Here is an 18,649-nt window from a genome sequence, read left to right as displayed (position 1 = left end):
GCTGGACGCGCCAGAAGCGACGCGATGCATCAAACAACTTTACAACACACAATTTTGTGCAACTTCCACCTCCACGCAAGTGCGGATACGTATAAAAGTACCTACAGTGCGACACAGATCATAATTAATGCCGCCATAGCATATGTTTCATTGATAACTCTGACCCAAAGACAATCATTTTAATTAAGAACTAATAGCTGGAACCCACACATGAGTGCAGCAATTTATGTACCATTTGGGTACCGACATTTAGTCAACTCTTAATCATACCATTCGTGCCCGTTTTCATAAATATCATACATAATATCAGAACGATCCAACGAGATTCCACTGTTCCAAATCAAACATTAGCTTTACCCAACCATTAATTATGATCACAAAACCTTATCGCAACTCGTCGGATTGAAAGCGGGCTGCATCAGCAGAGTCCGCGAAGGCATTGACGCCGTCGTGCCGGGTGGCTGTCGAGGGTCGCCGGGCCGAGTGGGGGCGCTGGTCGCGCGGGGGCGCACAGTTCAGGCGGGGGCGGCGCCGCACCGCTATGTCTCTGACCGTCAGGAATCCAGCAAGACGTGCCAGCGCTGCACCTGTGGAGGGGACGGAAGGAAGTTAATATGCTGTTGCCCTGAGAATACGTATCTATCTACAGTCGTCGAAATATAATAGGCCCGTTTGGTCTGGTATACAAATTTGCTATTTACTCTTGATTTATTTGATAAAATAAATAAAAAGACACATAATCTGGCTTATTCAACGGCCGAGTTAAAAAATAACTTTTAAAGCACCAAAAGTTACTTATTGCTTAGATTTTTTTATGAATTAGATTTGACACCAGCTGCCATCCCATATATTTTGCAGCTGTCCAAACGGGCCTCTTATTTATATTTCGACGACTGTAATGTCTGGTAAGTTCATGTTACCTGTTCGCCCTGCCGCTCGCACACGTCGGCCCAGTGCCGTTGCTCGTCGCGGCCCGACGAGTTGAGGCCCAGCGAGAACCAGCCCACCATCTCATTGCGCTTGACGCTGCGGCGCCACCAGACTGACACCATCAGTGTTACCTCGCTCAGTTGGAATAATGCTACCTGGAAGTTGTAATGGGTGGTGAGAAGGAAGAGAGAAAGAAGTGAAAATTTATGGTGAGATCTTTTAAATAAAAATAAAGCATGATAGAGAAAGCCATGTCAAAATTGCAGCGAATTGAATAACCGACCAAATTAAGAAGTCATCTACATTCTGACATTCAGTAGCAAAATGTCCAATTCGCAGTGTCTAATTTGCCAATTAGTAAAAGGTCCAAATCGCATAATATGTAATTAGCACCTTTAATTCTCATTAAGTCTAATTGCAAAATTTCTAGATGATTAGTAGGTATCTAATTAGAAATCGTATCAAGATATAGCAGAGATCCGTACCATCCATTTGCCGTACCGATAACTGCTGGCTACGCCCTTGAAGGTACTACAGTGTCATCACATCAAACATAGATAGATAATTCTTTACACAGGGAAATGTATTGCCGCCATTTGTACCGTCTATGTTGAACATAGACAGTAGGTACAAATGGCGGCCTTATTACTAAGAGTAATTTCTTCCAGACTACCTCGGAGGAGAGAAATAGCCTGACTCTTCTCCTCCTACTTACCTGAAATATGAAGAGCTCCTTGTAGAGCGGGTTGGACATGTTCCTCCTGGTGGTGGACTTGCAGCGGCCCATCTCCAGCCCCAGCGAGCTGACCAGCGACAGCTTCACGTACGTGTCCGGCGACTTGTTGCCCGATAACTTGCGGAATTGCACGCCTTTTATTATCTGGGAAGGAGGGTGGATTGTTTAGTGGAGCTTCGAGAGGTTCTGCTTCGAATCGGTCGGTGAAAAACACGAAAAGGCAAGTGGTAGACTAGCGTTTGTAACCGTGATGAAAGCTAGTCGGATTAGGGTCATTCGTTTACTGCCCATATACAGGATGCGCAATTTGTAGGTGTTATTATACCTGAGTGACTGACAGGGTGCAGCTCTGAGTGAAATATGGCGTTCGGCCGTAGGTAGGTACGGTGGCCTGCGCCTAAAAGTATACAGGCGGAGTTTTTAAAATAACGATCTTAAGCTCACATGGTGTTCAAGCACATCCACATAAACACCACTGCTACACACATCACACACAACACGTCCCCGGATTTATAACAGATGAAGCTGGTCCCTTCATCATCAGGGATCGATTTTAAAAACTCCGCCTGTATACTTTTAGGCGCAGGCCACCGTACTTATAAATTCATTTGTGCAACTGAGTGGACTACTGTAAAATATAGGTAAACTTACGCAAAACTTAAAAAAAACTTAAAACTTAAACCTCCTAAACAATAACGGCCTTGCAAAAACAATAATTTAAAACTGACAGTGGTCCGCTGAATAAAATCCTCACCTCAACACTCAAATGCCCGGTCGTAGGGCTGTAACTCAGCCCCAGCAGCAGCTCGGGGGCTGACCTGGCGCTGCAGCAGGACGAGGCTGACTCGGAGCGAGCCAGGGAGCACGCCTCGCCGCTGGTCGGTGACGTCACCGTGGCCACGGACACCGGGCTCGCGAGGACCCCCGTCATCTGACGGTCCGGCTCCAGTTTTGGTAGCTGAGAAGATATATTATAGTGAGTGGTGTTAGTTGGCTATCTAGCAGAAATATGAAAGTGTCTACTTAGGTATGCAATATATAAAATTGATCGACTAGTCCCAACGAACTTTGGTGTGGTAAATCTGCAGAAAGATACATTATATTACCTACTGAAGAGCAGTTATGCCAACTATCGATTATTTTTTGCAACCTTACATACAGAGTGAAATTTGCAATAACAGAGTGAAAATTTATACAAATAACTAGGTAATTACATCGATGTCGAAGTAAGAACCTAATTCTAGATAAAGTCTGCTGCAAAACACCATAACCACCACAAAAAATTACGAAATTTCACCTTTCGTTCGTCCACAACTTTAATAACAGACAAGTTAATCAATCATGGGCCTCAAAGGCAAACATCATAACTATATCACGCAGCTTGTAAGCATCCCTACTATATATCGTTATCCTCTCACCTGCATCGCCGGGCGCGGCTGGCTAGCATGATGGTGCTGCCGCGGCGCCAGCTGCAGCCACAGGCTGTTCTCCAGCTCCAGGTTCAGAGCCGCGAAGCTGACGGCCGCCTCGCCCAGCAGGCGGTGGCGCCGCATGCGCTCGCAGCCGTACACGCGCACGCGCAGGCCTAGGCCGTGCACGTCCTCTGAGGGGGGAGGGGGGTAAGTATTGTTGGTGGAAACAGTTGCTGTGTACACAGACCATTCTCAAGGAGGAGGAAACAGAGAGGAGGGAAAAGGGAGCAGAAGTGTGTCCCACTGCGTTTTCTCGTTAGTGGTCTGTACTTGGTCTTGTTTATTGTTTATCATAGGTATTTTATTAAGGGATCTTTTATTAAGGGAGAAGTCGTTGAATTGGATTTGCTTCTCCTTGGAGACGAAAGGAGCGTCCGCAACAGCACTTTATAGACATCCGGCGAATCCTTATAAGATAGAAAGGATCTAGATTATGTACCCAATAGCCTGAATAGTACCTTCATTTTTCAAATTGTGCTTTCATTTTCATTGTTTGAGCAGGCGCGCTAGCCTTAATTACTTTAACTATAAAAATGAACTGACCTGGATTAATCTTATGAAACACGAAGCTCTCCATGTACTGAGGGTTCTCGCCATAGCGAATCTTTGTCTTGAACTTTTGCTTCTTCAACGGAAGCAAAACGATGCGAACCTGAGGAATTAAAATATGATTTTTATGACGAGTAACAATATAGGTACATAGATATAATAGGTAGGTATTATATAAAAGTATCAAGGTATAAAGTTTGTCTACCCCACACCACTTGATGATAGCGCCTCTAAGTATTCAAAAGTTGGATCTGTCTAATCTGGCTATCGCAGCTGACCGACCCTGGCCACTAACCTGGCTCTGCAGAGCTACGCTGGTGTTTTTGGAAGGAAGAGTTCTCGCTTGAAGGACATGCACCGTCATACTCCTGACGGGAGCGTCGTAGAGCAGCGTTAGTTCTAGAGACCCCCGCTCCTGCCCGCCGGCGCCACCGTCGCTGCAGAGGAGTGATGTATCCTGAGGAAGAAATAAGATTAATTGAGTCAATGAAAGCCGTCAACACGAGTGATAAAGTATGCAAATATAAATAATTACAGCCATTGAAAACCATTTTTATTTTATGTGTTTTACACAGCGACCAAGTGAAAACCACAAGTTCACGAGTCTAGACTGTGACTAATAAATAACCCAATAAAATATTACACCAAATAAATACTGTAGCAGTGGGTTGGTACTTAAGTACCTACACAAATACCGAAATTACAATTAGCCTTGAAATAACTTAGGCTACATAGTTACTGTATAGGCTAGTCAGTTGTGTGAACTCCGTCCAGAATACAATGACCTTTGTACAAAACCATGGACAAATCCCTAGAGCTAACACCAACATTAACCGTGTACATACATTATGAGCGATGACGTCACTGTCGACGCTGCTCTGTGCTTCCAGCGTGTGGATGTATGCGGCGCGGGGCGCGATGACGTCATCGATCCTGGTCTCTCTCAGAGACACCTCCCGGAGCGCCGTCTCCACCAGCTCCACGTCCAGCGGCTTGCTGGAGACAGCCGCGTTCTCGTTCTTCTCCTCGTAGTGGCATTCCACGTCCTCATTCGTCTGCAAGCGTTTTAAAAAAAGTTGACGGTGGCGACAAAATGGCGGGCGTTTTGTCTATGGTACGATTGATACGCATGCTACGATGATTAAAATTTAAATGATTGAAAACTAAGGTTAGATAGTCAAACGGTATAAATGAGCTCTATGTTAAAACTAATTGTACTTAATAACAGGTATTTTCAGAAGTTTAATAATTGTAGCTACACCCAATTTTCCAGGGAAAATTTGATAACAATACGCAATAAACGTAAATTTCGTTGGAAATTCAAAGAGGTCAAGGAACAAAGGCAGTTTTCGGAATTCTGAGTATTCTGACTGCTCCCAAGGTAGCCATTTATTGCCGTAGTTATAAGCTAGCTATGTTAATACAGCTACAGACTACCTTCCGTTTGTACTATTAAGTATTCATACGGATGTGCTTTCAGGAAAGAATGAAAAAGGAAATCACGAATTTTCTCGAATGATTAGATTAGTTTAGGTAGAAAAAGTCTTGATACTTGAAAAAAACTAGTTAACTAGTAATAAGTAAGTACGTATTTGTGATAGATTTTTCAAAATATTTAAATTTAATTTCAGGTTGCGAAATCAGCGAAAATTGTTCAACATTACTTTTTCAACGGTACTCACCCTCTACAAATGACTACAAGTGAAAAGAGGAGAAAGACTAGTGAAGAGAAAACAAAAAGTAGTTCTACTTAGATCTGTAGTTTAGGTGTAGTTTAGGAACTCTATGGTCAACTCTCACCTGTTGTATGCGCAACCGCAGCTCTTCGTCGGAATCGGAAGTCTCGAATGCGAAAATTCTTTCGGGATAATGGATCGGTTTCGACAAAGCATCTAAAACAACACGGAGTACGGACAACGTCAATCGATATAGTGGCATGACCTACTAACACTACACTAATGGCTAGCTAATTTCTAGAAATTATTTAACTGACTAGGTATAGATAAGAATCAAGCCCTTGGACTGAACCTTGGCGACAACTGCCGCCCTTCGTTCTATTTGCGTGGACAAATTGCTTCACTATGAAACATTAAGTACCTACCTACGTAGGTAACTTTAAAAGAAACCATCTAACTAGGTATTCTAGCAAGAAAATCGTCGATTAACTATATTGATTAGATTCGTAGGAGCTAGATTCCTATTAAATTATTCCTTATATCAAGGCAGGTACATTATAATATAGATAGGTAGGTAGGTAATATCACTATGGGAAAATTTGCAAGCAATTTCAAATCACAAAGAAGTCGTTCGCTATTGCGCCGCGGACTCACCAATCTGTGCATGGTCGAGTATGGGGGGTGCCCTCACGCTGACGGCGAGCACATCGTCGCAGCACTTGCGGCCAAGGAGCGCCGAGTAGCACCAGCGGCGGCTCAGGAACAGCAGCACTATCAGCACCAGCGCCGCGAACCCCGCCACCGCGCTTATGTACGCGGTCGCCTCCACTGCACACCAAACAATTGTTTTAGGACACTACACAACAATTACACGATCTAGACAGTAAGAAAAGGCTAGGGTGAAACATGCGCTCATAAATTTACAAAGGTTTAGTAGCTATTTATAGTCGTGGCACACCATAACCTCTTTACACTGACCAGTGACTAAAAACAATGCACAAAGGATAAGGAAGGCTGTTTACCATTAGCAGGGATGATGACGCCGATGTTGGCCACCATGGTGACTCAGTCGGGCTCCAGGGCACTCATCGCTGCGCTGCCCTCAATCCCTCACTGCACACGCACTAATCTTGAATTGGAACATGCAGATCTTGTTGCGAATTGAAAATAGAACGCAGCTAACTGCGTTTTTAGAGTGGAAAATATTGGAGACGTGTTGGCTCAGTGGAGCTGTCAAAGTAGTGAGCATGCGCGCGAGGGCGGGGGCACGGCGGGGTGTGTGAGAGCGCTGCGACGCCATAGGACGAGCAGGACTCGGTACAGGACCAGCTATAGCTACACATACAGCTGGACGGAGCTCAAGGCCGCGGGGGGTGGCGCGTGCGGGCCGCGGGGGGCAGGGGTTGTTTATTAGATTGCGCACAATTTAATGCCCCTACATGAATAAACTATTACCTAAATCGATGGCTTTGCATTGAAATGTGCCTCGATTACTCTTAATTTGCGCTGTTGACTCTAATGGATTTAAATGAAGCTCCAGGCTCAGACTAATGGAAATATTCCTAATGCTAAAAGCTAATTTGCATCATTCGTCGCAAGTGGATATAACTAGTACCTATAATTCATATTGATCAATAATTTATTTTTAAATACGAGTAATTTATACGTTGCCAGGTACTTTTTACACAAAATGCAAGGCGCTCGTGGTAGGTAAATCTGTATTGATCCGTGATAGCTTCGGATTAGCCATCTAGGTATTTATTAATGTGGGTAGGTTGTATTAATCACCTATGTAACTAATAACACCTAGTAAGTAAGTACCTTAGTAGCTTTAAAAAATAAAGGTACCTATTAGGTATCTATGCTTGATTGGTCCTAAAAACTTGTAACACGACGGGTTCGCAACTCATAATGTAGTTACCGAGTTATGATATGAACTTATATGTAGGTATAATGATTCAATGTCAAGGGTTTCGTTGAGGGCGGATCGTTATCATCGGTCTACAACAAAGCGCGAGGCTGTTATTGATTATATCTAAGTATATCTATGCCATATCCATACCTACAATCATAACGTTTTAAACAAGGAAGTATGGTTTTAAATTTAAAATGCATTAAATGCATGCATTTAAAACTGTACAACTTTCTTCCTTTAGAAAAAACTGTCGGATGTTTATTTTGAAGTGTTTTATGAAAGTTAGATATAGTTAAGTAAGCTTAGTTAAGTATTTTCTTATTGGAATTTTTTTTTTGCAATTTATGGAGTTGCTTAGGAGGTCTAATCAGAAGTTTCAGAAGTAAGTAACATTATTTCGAAAACCTGTGGATATTACCGACAGTGTATTCGGATTGCTTTCACTTAGGTTCACCATACCCTTTAAGGGTAGATAGGAGCATAGCTGAGATTATAAAAATAAAATACCGATTGATAATCTACATAAGTAGGTAGGTATATTTTATAGATTTGTACTTAAGAAAAGGTAATATAATAAAACAAAGTATATACTACTACTTCTAGGTACATAAAACATATTTAAAAAAGTGGTCAGCTAACGTGAATCGAACTTATTGCTTTGCTCCAGCTGTCTACGAGTGTCTCTGGGATATCTTTGTAGAGATGGCAGCGTTTGAGATGATTTTAATGAAAATACAGTTATCTTGTACCTATTGATTTGGGTATTCAATAGATGTTTGGGTCCGAACGAGAGCTACCTAAGGACTGAATAATCTAAATACTTATGGCAGTGACGGAAAGTCAACCAACGCATTATCATTCACTTCAACTCTAATGCCTCCACCTCTACAATAGAATTTTAAAGAAACTTGATATCTCTATCAGAATAAAACGCACCATAATATTTTGAAAATGTTTTTTATTAATAACACTTACATTTTTACAGCGCTCCTAGCCAACAGAGTAATACTAATAAAATAGCTTATAAATAAAATTAATTGGTGTAAACAACTGTCGAACGCAAAACAACGTTAGTTCTACGGTGTATTGTAAATAAATAGTTGACGATGAACAAACCATATCCTTTGATCAACGACTATTGTCAGTGAGGTGAACATCGGGTTATCGAACAAGCATAGAAGGTCCTTCTAAAGAAACAAACGTCATTTAAATCTATAAACATTTCATATAATTTAGTTTTATTAGTTGCTATAATGTTATATTTTACTTTTGTAACCATTATTATAATGTAATATGTATTCGTTACTGGAAAAGATCGCAAATAAGTGATCCGCTTGGTCCTGCGAGCGACACGCGGCGAGTCGAGCCGGGGCGAGCCGGGCGGGCCAGGGCGAGCCGGGCGGGCCCGGGCGGGCGTGGGCGGGCGACTCGGCCGCGGCCGCGCGCGCGGACCAGGCCGACACTAAAACAACATGACTCTATCATAACTGTATAATTTTAAAAATTTCTAATTACGCATTACTACGTTTTGTTTATTATCTTTTAATTAAGAAATAAAATCTTACATAATTACCATGAGCAGCCTATTTTAATAAATTTGACAAAATCCGCTAAGAATCAGATTATTTAGAAAAGAAAAGCGTAGTGTTGTTTCACTTAGCTGGGAGCGGCGGCGGCGGCGGCGCCCGCCCTACTGTAGTCGCACGAACCAAATATGACTTCAAAATTTCAACTACCTACCTAACAGTAAGCAGTAGTTCTAAGACTCAGGCACACACCGACCTCTCATACACCATATACTCGTTCGAATCGTAACTAAACATTATTCACTCGAAAAATTCAACTTAATCTAATTTCACTTAAAATATAATAATAATGGCTTCTTAACTGTAGATTACACAACAAATGCGTTTCGTTGGGCGCGGGAGGCGGCGGCCGCCCCCGCCAACGACCTACTACTGCTACACGACAATTTATTACTTATTACATAAGTATGTGAAAAACAATTTCATTAGTATTATTTTATGCTATCTTAATAATGTCATTAGTGTAGTGAGGACAGTAACGAACTACAGTGACAAGCAGTGGGCGGGGCGCTGGGCTGCCCCGCGCCCCGCGTGCCCGCCCCGAGTCCTCCACAAACAAACATAATACCGGCCAGAGATTCAACTAATATCCAGAGATTCACCAGCGGGCGTGCGCTGCAGAAGCGCGCGCCGCGCAAAATTATCATTTCCAAACAATTTCAATATAAAAATAACGCGTTTCACATCTTAAAAATAATGTTGTTTAAATATTATTCTTTTTTCATCATCATCACAAATCCCAAACATCATTCTCAACTGTGCATAATATATACATACATAGTTCACGAAAAACCGGTCGATATAAATAAAATAATAATAAAAAATAATCGTAATGATAAAATATTGAGAGTTAGAATACAAAATAAGTTAGGTGGTTTCCGATAGAGCGATGCAGTAAGAAGCGGTGAGAAGCACAGCGATGCCCCGCGTCCGTCGGAGGAACACAAAGTAACGGTCTTGTATCGCGAATGATGCGTGAGACAGGCGCCTAGTAGTAGGTCTCCTGCTCCAGCCAGCCGCCGGGGTTGCGGCGCAGGTAGAAGCGCCGGATCTCGTCGTAGATGAAGATGGACAGCATGAACGGAATGGCCGGCAGCCACCACACGAACCTGGAACGAGACATCAAGATAGTTTAGCAGGAGATAATGTAGTATGACAGCAAGTGATCATGTTTGAAAATTTTATGTAAACCAAATCGGACACCCTTTTGTGATTCAGATTGACAATGGACTGAAATTTATTAAGTACCTCAAATATCACAGAAAATTTATTAGGATATCATCGAAGCATGGGTATCATTGCAATCTTAATTCAGTACTTTCAATGTTTATCGATAATGTAGTATGACAGCAAGTGATCATGTTTGAAAATTTTATGTAAACCAAATCGGACACCCTTTTGTGATTCAGATTGACAATGGACTGAAATTTATTAAGTACCTCAAATATCACAGAAAATTTATTAGGATATCATCGAAGCATGGGTATCATTGCAATCTTAATTCAGTACTTTCAATGTTTATCCCTTTACTATTGGATTTATTTCTGATGACCTAGCTTCCAAGTTGTCGAGATACTCACTTGAGTGGGTACATCCTGAGACCCTTGTCCATGCCAGGAGTGTAGGACAGGAAGGCGGCCAATGCGGTCTCGAAGATGATTCCGAAGTTGAGCGCCCAGTTGCGCATGCCCTGGTGCACGATGGAGTTACGACGGGTCTTGCAGATGATCAAGTCGGCCCATTGCACGACCACGATCGACACGAAGAAAGCGGTGTGGCAGGTGAACTCCAGGGCTTTGCGGTCGCGGTAAGTCTGTAAAATAGGGATAGGGTTAGTCAATTTAGGGAAAAGTTGAGATATGTTCAAGTAATATGTAGGTTAATTTAGCTCTTTAGGATATGGGAAATCCCAGCATTATCGATATCGAAGACCTTTATCAAAGAACTACTACTTACTATTTAGTTAGAGTCACAACTAGAATACACAATAACATTCAGCAAATAGTAACATACCCATTCTTGTCCGTAGGAGTCGGTCAAGTCGTTGATGGCCTTCGAGTCCCATTGCTTCCTGATACCGAACAGGTATGTCGGCAGGAATCCGTTCTCAGCCATAATGACGAAGTACACGAAGAAGCCGGCCGCGGCTTGGATCATACCGATCTGCCCGTAGGCCATCGAGATCAGCCTGCCAACACACGCACATGTCAGAACATAGTCGAACAAGACGGGGCCAAGCAAGCTCAAGAGAACGCAGTCTATGCTCTAGTTGAAAGTTTTTAACGTGCGTTTGAAATTGAAATTGGCTTGAGATATTCAAAAAGTCTGAAATAGCTGTGGACTTTTACTGTAACGGAGAAAATTTGAATTCAAAGAGTACTTTTTTGTCAATAAGCATTTTAAGTTGGGCGTTTAACCTAAGATTTGTGTTATTATCTAAGCTGAATGGCAAACTGCAGGTATGTACTTCAGTCATAATTTATTTAGCATAAATGAGCATTATTTTTGTGTTATATTTGAGAACTCTAATATTTTTATGGAGTATGATTGTGGTTATATTGAATGTATCTACAATTTGCCATAAGAAGCAGTTAAATTGATGTTGTTGGAAAAAAATATTGGGTGTGTAATTTATAGAAACTATTTTAAAAGGTTTAGATTTGAAATTGCAAATTATGGAGCAGAAAATTATAATTTGAAATAATAACCCTGAACCTGACAAAAGATTAAGTAATGGTGCTGTGTTGTTAAAACAAGGCCCGGCTAAGGGTTAATGTTCGGAATTCTTCTTCCAACAACAGAATCAATTTAGGTTAATTTATTTAGCTTAATATTTAACATAAAGATTTCCAAAACACCGATCATGCGTATTTTAGAATCGTTAGGGAGGCGGGAAGCACAGGCCAATCTGAGTTAGAGTTAGTACTAGAAATAAAATTAAAGCTGGAAAAGCCAGAAAAATACAAGGTTTTATACTTAAATAAGATAGAAAATTGGAAATCATAAATAATACAGACTAATATGTGACGTGTTTGTGTGTTGCGAATAAAATAGCTTCAGATGCTTAAGTATTTGCGTTATAGCAAGTGCTAACTAAATATATGTACATATATAAAATATATCTACGAATATACATAAATATATACAGGAAAGAGTAGTTCTAAGATATACTAATGTTCTAATGTCACGAAGTTCATTCCGGAAAACAAAAAGACTGTAACAAAAATGTTTTTTTTTTAAATAATTGCACTACGAATAAACACAGATTAACACACAACCACTATGTGTTCTAGAACGTGACGCAGACTAAACAAACCCACTAAGTTCTAGAGTCGTGCACGACACATCGCCCGCCGTCACTAGGTAACGCTACTTGTAATATGGAAGAGTGAAAGGCAAGAGGGAAACATTCTAAGACTTCTCTAGATTGGACTTCTAGAAGGAAGCGATCAGAAAATAAATCAAGAGAAACCTATGACAGAGAAAGTCGGTATACTATGTTTAAAGTTATTTTAAAAGTTACAGTATGTATCTATGAGGAGTACACAGTGGTATGACGCCGCTCGCACAGTCGGCGGGACGGGCGGGGTGGGGGCGGTACATTATCACTCTTCCACATCCATTTACAAAGGGTCATGTTGATTCACAAGCAGCCACACTATTCTTGCCAATTTTAAACTCGAATGAACCGCGACAGAGATGAGAATAGTGGGCTGGGCGTCGTGTGAACCCATGATGTATGTAATCTAGAAGCATCGGGTCGTGGTCTAGGCGCGAGTGGGAGGGCCAACCTTCTGTTCACGAGGTTGTCCCGATATGGGTCCCGCGGCTGCCGCTTCATGATATCTGACTCGGGCGCCTCATACGCCAATGAGATAGCTGGCACCTTCGGTAACACCATGCAATCAGCACCAACGCACAAAGTCATACAGTTATTCATTAGAAACAGTCAGAACCCTGCATCAGTAATGTAACAGTACACAGGTACATACTCCCCTCCTCTAACTTAAAACTACAGCTAGCGACATATCAGTTAATGTTCACTATTACACTATTTACTTAGAGCTGTAACAAATTAGCTATAATAGAGAATACTAGGAAATAGCTTAAAATGTATAAAAGTAGAAAAATATCGGCGTGTTTTATTTATTATTATCGCAAAAATGTGAAGACTTCATACCGGCGTTACGAAGTAAGGATCTGAAAAACTAGTCTAGTGATAAGATATGTGACAATTAGGCCTAGCGTTTGATTGGATACTGTTCATATAATATGTACACAGATATAGATATGTGATATGTAAAACAGACGTATGATAGAGTCCTAGCGATGACAGATATACTGTGTATGAGGTGTGGCGCCGGCCGGCGGCGGCGGCGGTGGCAGCGGATGACAGCGATACCGAGTGTGAACAAAACTGTGTGTAATGGTGTGCATGGCAATATGAAGGTAAGAAATCAGATCAAAAGATTAATTAAATACGACAGAATAAATGAAAATTAACCACATCGTAGCAACACGTAGATCATGCATGATAGAGATTGATAAAATTCGATAGTAGGTAGGTACATAAGACGATAGATAGACATGTAGGACAATGGACACTTACCTTACGACATGAACACTCACACCATAGATACAAGTACACAGATACAAAACGAAGAAAACCACAAAACAAAATGGAACAATGTGTTTACGTCGCGACACAGACGGGATCTCCAAACACATGGTTCCATGCCACATCAAGCTAAGACAAAGGGAGGTAGAGAGTTGTTAGAAGAAAAGATATGTCACGGGTTGAAGCCGAAATACAATATTCGCACTACGGGGCCTGTCTCCACCGAGGAATCCTAAAGGGATCTGTGGTTGGGCGGGATTATTTACTCTATGATCATGGTACGATTTTTAATTGTAAACCAAATGGGGTATAAATAAATGAGATTTGGAGTGAGGGACCAGTGTGATAACTTTGGCGGCGGACCCGCGAACTGTGGACATCTGCTTCACCCGTAACATGAGACAAGTTAGACAACGCAAAGCAAACACTTCAAGCGTGCGCCCCCGGCCGAGCGCCCCACGGCGCCCGGCTACAGTACACGGTGTGGCAAGCGGTAGCGGAAACATATCTCGGAGAAAGTCAACGTTACTCGTGATGTTTTACCTCTCGTTAACGAGTTTATCAGTGAAAGGATTACGCGGCCGTCGCTTCATAATGTCAGATTCGGCCTCCTCGTATGCCAGGGAAATGGCGGGCACCTACACAAAGACTAGCTATGTGAGGGCGGGGAGGGGTCCCCCCGCGCCTCACGGCTCGCCGCGGCGGGCGGCACAAGCGTGGTGCATCATTATCACATGTGAACAACATCGAACACATCACCAAGACCGGCGCAATCTCATGTCGCTTCCCACACGCGCGCTCAATCATTTACAATTCCCTTTATAAGGCTTGAATCCAATTTAAACTATGCGTTTGCAACACATGAGATTGCACCGACTTGAGCCATTCTTAACACTATAACAGGAGAAAATTTTAATAACACATAAAACAATATAGATCATGGGATGACGTCTGTTGTGGGTTAACATCTCCTCCAATGTGAAACTCAAACTTAAACTCGAATAATGTGGAGTGAATGAAATGTAATGATGGATATGGAACAAATGGGGTCTCGTGGGGACACGGGGACATGATGACTTCATGACGTGGTGGATGGATGACTGTGGTTATAGTGTGTCGTGTCTCCTAGTGTCGCACCGACTGCTCGGCAGATACACAATTACACAGCTGCTTTCCCTAACCTACTGTCTGCACATTCACTTGGAGATAACCTAAATAAATGCAGGTCCTATGCTGGCTTCCTCAGAAACACATTATTGATGCAACTCTTATTTTAGTAGCACACCTCACATGTAACACATTATTTTATTTATATTGTGGCCGTAGCGTCGGTAATCTTTCAACACCCCATGCCATGCAGGATCACCTCACACTTCAGTACTTGGGAAACCGCATTTCACGAGTTACATAACCGCATGCAGTAGACTCGGTCGATACTCGAGCTATTTGTATCCGTCGATCAATCAAGATTGACACAAAGGCTTTGTGCCCGAGTTGGCGAGCGATTTCCGACACTACGGCCGAGGGTACACATGTTATATGACAGCGATCCACACTCTCACGAGACGAGTACAACAGCGATGTTATGTGTTAGCTCAACTCCAGTCAGGGTTATGGCATACATAGTAGTTGTATAGAGACCTCTCATTCACTAGCTTGTCGCAAAACGGATTCCTAGGCGGCCGTTTCATAATGTCCGACTCAGCCGTCTCGTACGCGAGAGCAATGGCGGGCACCTATTGTCATACACTAATCAAATACACATAGGCACTGGGCTTCTTCCCCGCTGCTGCTATGTACCATCATCCAGACAAATAAACCAGGGAGTATGTTTCTTTTACAAGAGCTTAATTGGTAAAAGTATTATTAAAAGTGTAATTATAAAAAGAGAGTATAATCATTGAGTAGCCTAACAAAGCTCTCGGTATATTTTGAAATGAATTGAAATAAGAGAAAACATCGTGATAGAAACTGTAGCGTTCACATAGCGACCGAAAACTTTGTTGGGCGTTCAGTTACAGAGTATTGATTTCCTGTGATACAGCGACCTTCGCCTCACCTTGACCCTGTCACCTTCAGGAAATAGACTCGTCCATTATATAACACAGTATTCCGCGTCCGTTCTCGATACACCACGAATTACTGGCCGGCGAAGGTCGAAAGTTCACACAAAATCGACATTTGATGTTACAATGCAAGAAATAACTGTTCGAAATGTTACTTTTCTATTTTAGGTTTTAAATGGATAGCACAGAAAATACCATCTGTCTATTGACGTCAGTGTATAGCTCTATAAACTGTTTCCCTTGATAATCTCTTAATCCGAGTTTTTAAAACCTCAGATTTTTCATTGTACTTCTCCCTTCTTGCATTGTACCATCTAGGGGGGCATAAAGGGCGAAAGACAATCCAAATTAAAAGTCGAACTTACCATGTCGGTTCCCAGATCGATACACAGGATGGTAACGGTACCAAGGGGAAGGGGGATATCGCACAGGATGAAAGCGAGGAAGGGGGAGATCTCGGGGATGTTGGAGGTGAGCGTGTAAGCGATGGACTTCTTGAGGTTGTCGAAGATCAGTCGGCCCTCCTCCACGCCGGTCACGATCGACGCGAAGTTGTCGTCCAGCAGAATCATGTCGGCAGCCTGCGCGGAAACTTCGGCTTAGATACAAAAACAGACAGCCTGTTTTGACGTGAAAATGGTAGCCGTCTTTTGTTATTTCACTGAGGCTAGAAAGTAGGAACTGTGATAATAATAATAATATGTAACGCTTGATCCCATATTTCCCTTTTCTCTTCGGCACCGTTCACTTGATCCTTCTTTGCGTGACAGACACTGGAGCTAGACTTGAGTTTGTAGCCATGGTGAAAGGATTAACCAGTCAAATTAAATCTACTTTCATGCACCCGTAGATAAGAAAAATTGGGACCATTCCACCAGTTTTACTCAACAGTCCTCACCTGCTTAGACACATCAGATCCAGCGATACCCATGGCGACTCCGATGTCGGCCTTCTTGAGCGCGGGCGAGTCGTTGACTCCGTCACCGGTCACGGCCACGATGGCTCCGAGGCGCTGGCAACCCTCCACAATGATCAGCTTCTGCTGGGGCGACGTACGGGCGAACACAATTTCGGTGTGGTACCTGAGGGTTTGAGGTGGGGTTAGTGATTTGGTTTATGTGAATTGAATGCGTAGATTTTAAATTTGGAAAAGATAAGATTTAAATATCAATTCGTATTTAACGTTTTTGTTATTTGAAAAGTGCTTGAAATCAGTTCAGCGTTTCAAAAGTGATTTTCTTGACTTTTTGGTCTACTCTAACTTTGGTTACGCTATTATACAATGCGATTAGCTTTTTGCTTCTGATTATAGCCCTATACTTTTTATAGCCCTATACTTTTTAGGAGCTACTTATATTTTTTTTATAAGAGATCATGCAAAAATCAGGGTATAATAGTTTTGCCCGAGCATCACATTAAATTCTCCTACCAAAACCAGAAGCTCCAATGTCCATGGTCCAAACTCACTTGAGAATCTCGTCGAGTTGGTCCGAGCCGATGTCCCTCAACTCGGTGCCGTGTACGACGGCGGCCTTCGCCTCGCGCGGGTTGACCTCGGACACGGGGATGTTGAGCCGCGCCGCGATGTCCTCCACCGTCTCGTTGCCCTCCGAGATGATGCCCACCGACTTGGCGATGGCCTTGGCAGTGATTGGGTGGTCACCGGTGACCATGATTACCTGGGGAGAGAAGCGAATTTGTAAACATGTAATTGCGCAACAAAAGAGAAAGGACTGGAGTGGCCAGCGTAGAACAGCTGATGCGCTTGGGGAAGAATAGAGTGGAGTATTCAGAGCTGACTGCCAACCTCCAGTAGTGGAGAGGCACTAGAAGAAGAATTGCGGTAGGTTTATATTCGATGCCGTCGATAAAGTTGGCTTTTTTCCACTCGTTCGCACGTGATTATGTCTATTTAAGATCATAATTGAGTCGTCACACGTGTTATTAGCACGTCAAAGTCAATTTGTAGCTGCGCGCTACAAATCATCGGCAAACGCTAATATAATAGACGCTAATCAATGGCGCTAACACACTGTATTTATCTCTCCGACGCCTGTGTTTACTCAATATTACAACTCTGATTGTGATAGTCATTCTTCCTTATTTAAATGTCTTGCTTTTTACGTTCAGTAGTCATCCTAAGTAGCTGTAAAAGAGTAGGATTTTTTTTGACACTTTAAATCGAATGGCTAGGACTACAATTCGTATAACCCGTCCAACTTGGTACGATGTACCCTCGGGAAGCGTCATAGCGATCTTTATTCATACCAAAAAGTCTGTAAATTTTAGCGGGGGGAAATTTTACCATTTACCATGATTATGTCTCATTATGTCAACTAACCTTAATACCAGCAGACCGGCACTTAGCAACGGCATCAGGCACGGCGGCCCTGGGCGGGTCGATCATACTCATGAGGCCGACGAAGCGGAGGTTCTCTTGCGGGAAGTTGGGGTCGTCCGTGTTGAACTTGTAGCCGATGGGGTACTTGTCCGACGGCAGCTGTAAGTCGCAGAACCCGAGCACTCGCTCGCCGAGACCTCCCAGTTCTAAGTACGCGTTGTTGAACGCCTCCTTCATTTCCTCGTCCAATACCTGGTGACAAAGAGTCATTTGTTATTGGCTATCGGGTGGTGAGACGTTGATATCTTTGAGGGAAGAAACAATAAGTTAAACTGTGATCGGCATTAAAGAGATGGCCTTGTAATGAACCTTACGTTAAAATAGTAAGAATCTGTAGGATAATATTACCTTCTCCTTGCCACCAATGAAGATGGTGCTGCACCTCTCCAGAATCCTCTCAGGGGCTCCCTTCATCACAAGCAGGTGGCGCGGGTCGCTAGGGTCATCGCTCTCGTGGATGGAAACCTGGTACTTGTTGGTCGAGTTGAAGGGAATCTCGCACACTTTCTTGTTCCTCTTCCTGATGGACAGCACGTCTCCGAGCGCCAGTTCCATGCACTTGAGCAGGGCTGCCTCCGAGGCGTCTCCGGCCACTTCCTTCTTCAGGATGGGCACTCCGTCCTGGCCTCCCTTGAACTCGGCGCGGTTGCAGAGGGTCGCGATCATGGCTAGAGCCTTGAATCCGGGGCTAGTGCGGTCT

At 42.8% G+C, this 18,649-nt stretch overlaps 2 protein-coding genes across 13 annotated transcripts in view; both read right to left on the bottom strand.

The window, feature by feature from the left end:
- Positions 1-207: 207 nt before the first annotated feature.
- On the bottom strand, positions 208-6,957 carry LOC119691051 (synaptotagmin-16). The gene is made up of 11 exons (XM_048630271.1): positions 6,386-6,957; positions 6,018-6,191; positions 5,488-5,579; positions 4,533-4,742; positions 3,983-4,144; positions 3,682-3,790; positions 3,085-3,269; positions 2,421-2,624; positions 1,646-1,810; positions 921-1,085; positions 208-587 (listed from the first exon to the last, which is right to left on the bottom strand). Exons 1-11 carry the CDS (start codon positions 6,420-6,422, stop codon positions 555-557), a joined length of 1,536 nt encoding a protein of 511 aa, XP_048486228.1. The 5' UTR covers positions 6,423-6,957; the 3' UTR covers positions 208-554.
- Positions 6,958-8,219: 1,262 nt separating this feature from the next.
- Positions 8,220-18,649, bottom strand: part of LOC105380390 (sodium/potassium-transporting ATPase subunit alpha) — a 49,446-nt gene continuing 39,016 nt past the window's right edge. For 5 of the 12 annotated variants that reach the window (XM_048630259.1, XM_048630263.1, XM_048630258.1 and 2 more), the window contains 9 exons: positions 18,298-18,647; positions 17,890-18,141; positions 17,016-17,227; positions 16,447-16,630; positions 15,914-16,129; positions 12,656-12,750; positions 10,878-11,052; positions 10,445-10,677; positions 8,220-9,973 (listed from right to left, as the gene is read on the bottom strand). In XM_048630259.1, coding sequence (XP_048486216.1) covers positions 9,853-9,973; positions 10,445-10,677; positions 10,878-11,052; positions 12,656-12,750; positions 15,914-16,129; positions 16,447-16,630; positions 17,016-17,227; positions 17,890-18,141; positions 18,298-18,647 — 1,838 coding nt within the window. In that variant the 3' untranslated portion in view covers positions 8,220-9,852. Of the gene's footprint in view, positions 9,974-10,444; positions 10,678-10,877; positions 11,053-12,655; positions 12,751-14,025; positions 14,121-15,123; positions 15,219-15,913; positions 16,130-16,446; positions 16,631-17,015; positions 17,228-17,889; positions 18,142-18,297; positions 18,648-18,649 lie in introns of those variants that run through there. The other 7 variants (XM_011549931.3, XM_011549935.3, XM_011549938.3 and 4 more) reach the window with 3 other exon arrangements.

Source organism: Plutella xylostella, chromosome 25 (assembly GCF_932276165.1).
Source record: "Plutella xylostella chromosome 25, ilPluXylo3.1, whole genome shotgun sequence".
NCBI classification, from domain to species: domain Eukaryota; kingdom Metazoa; phylum Arthropoda; class Insecta; order Lepidoptera; family Plutellidae; genus Plutella; species Plutella xylostella.
The sequence above is the reverse complement of the archived record's forward strand: the minus strand, read 5'-3'. Positions and strand labels throughout refer to the sequence as shown.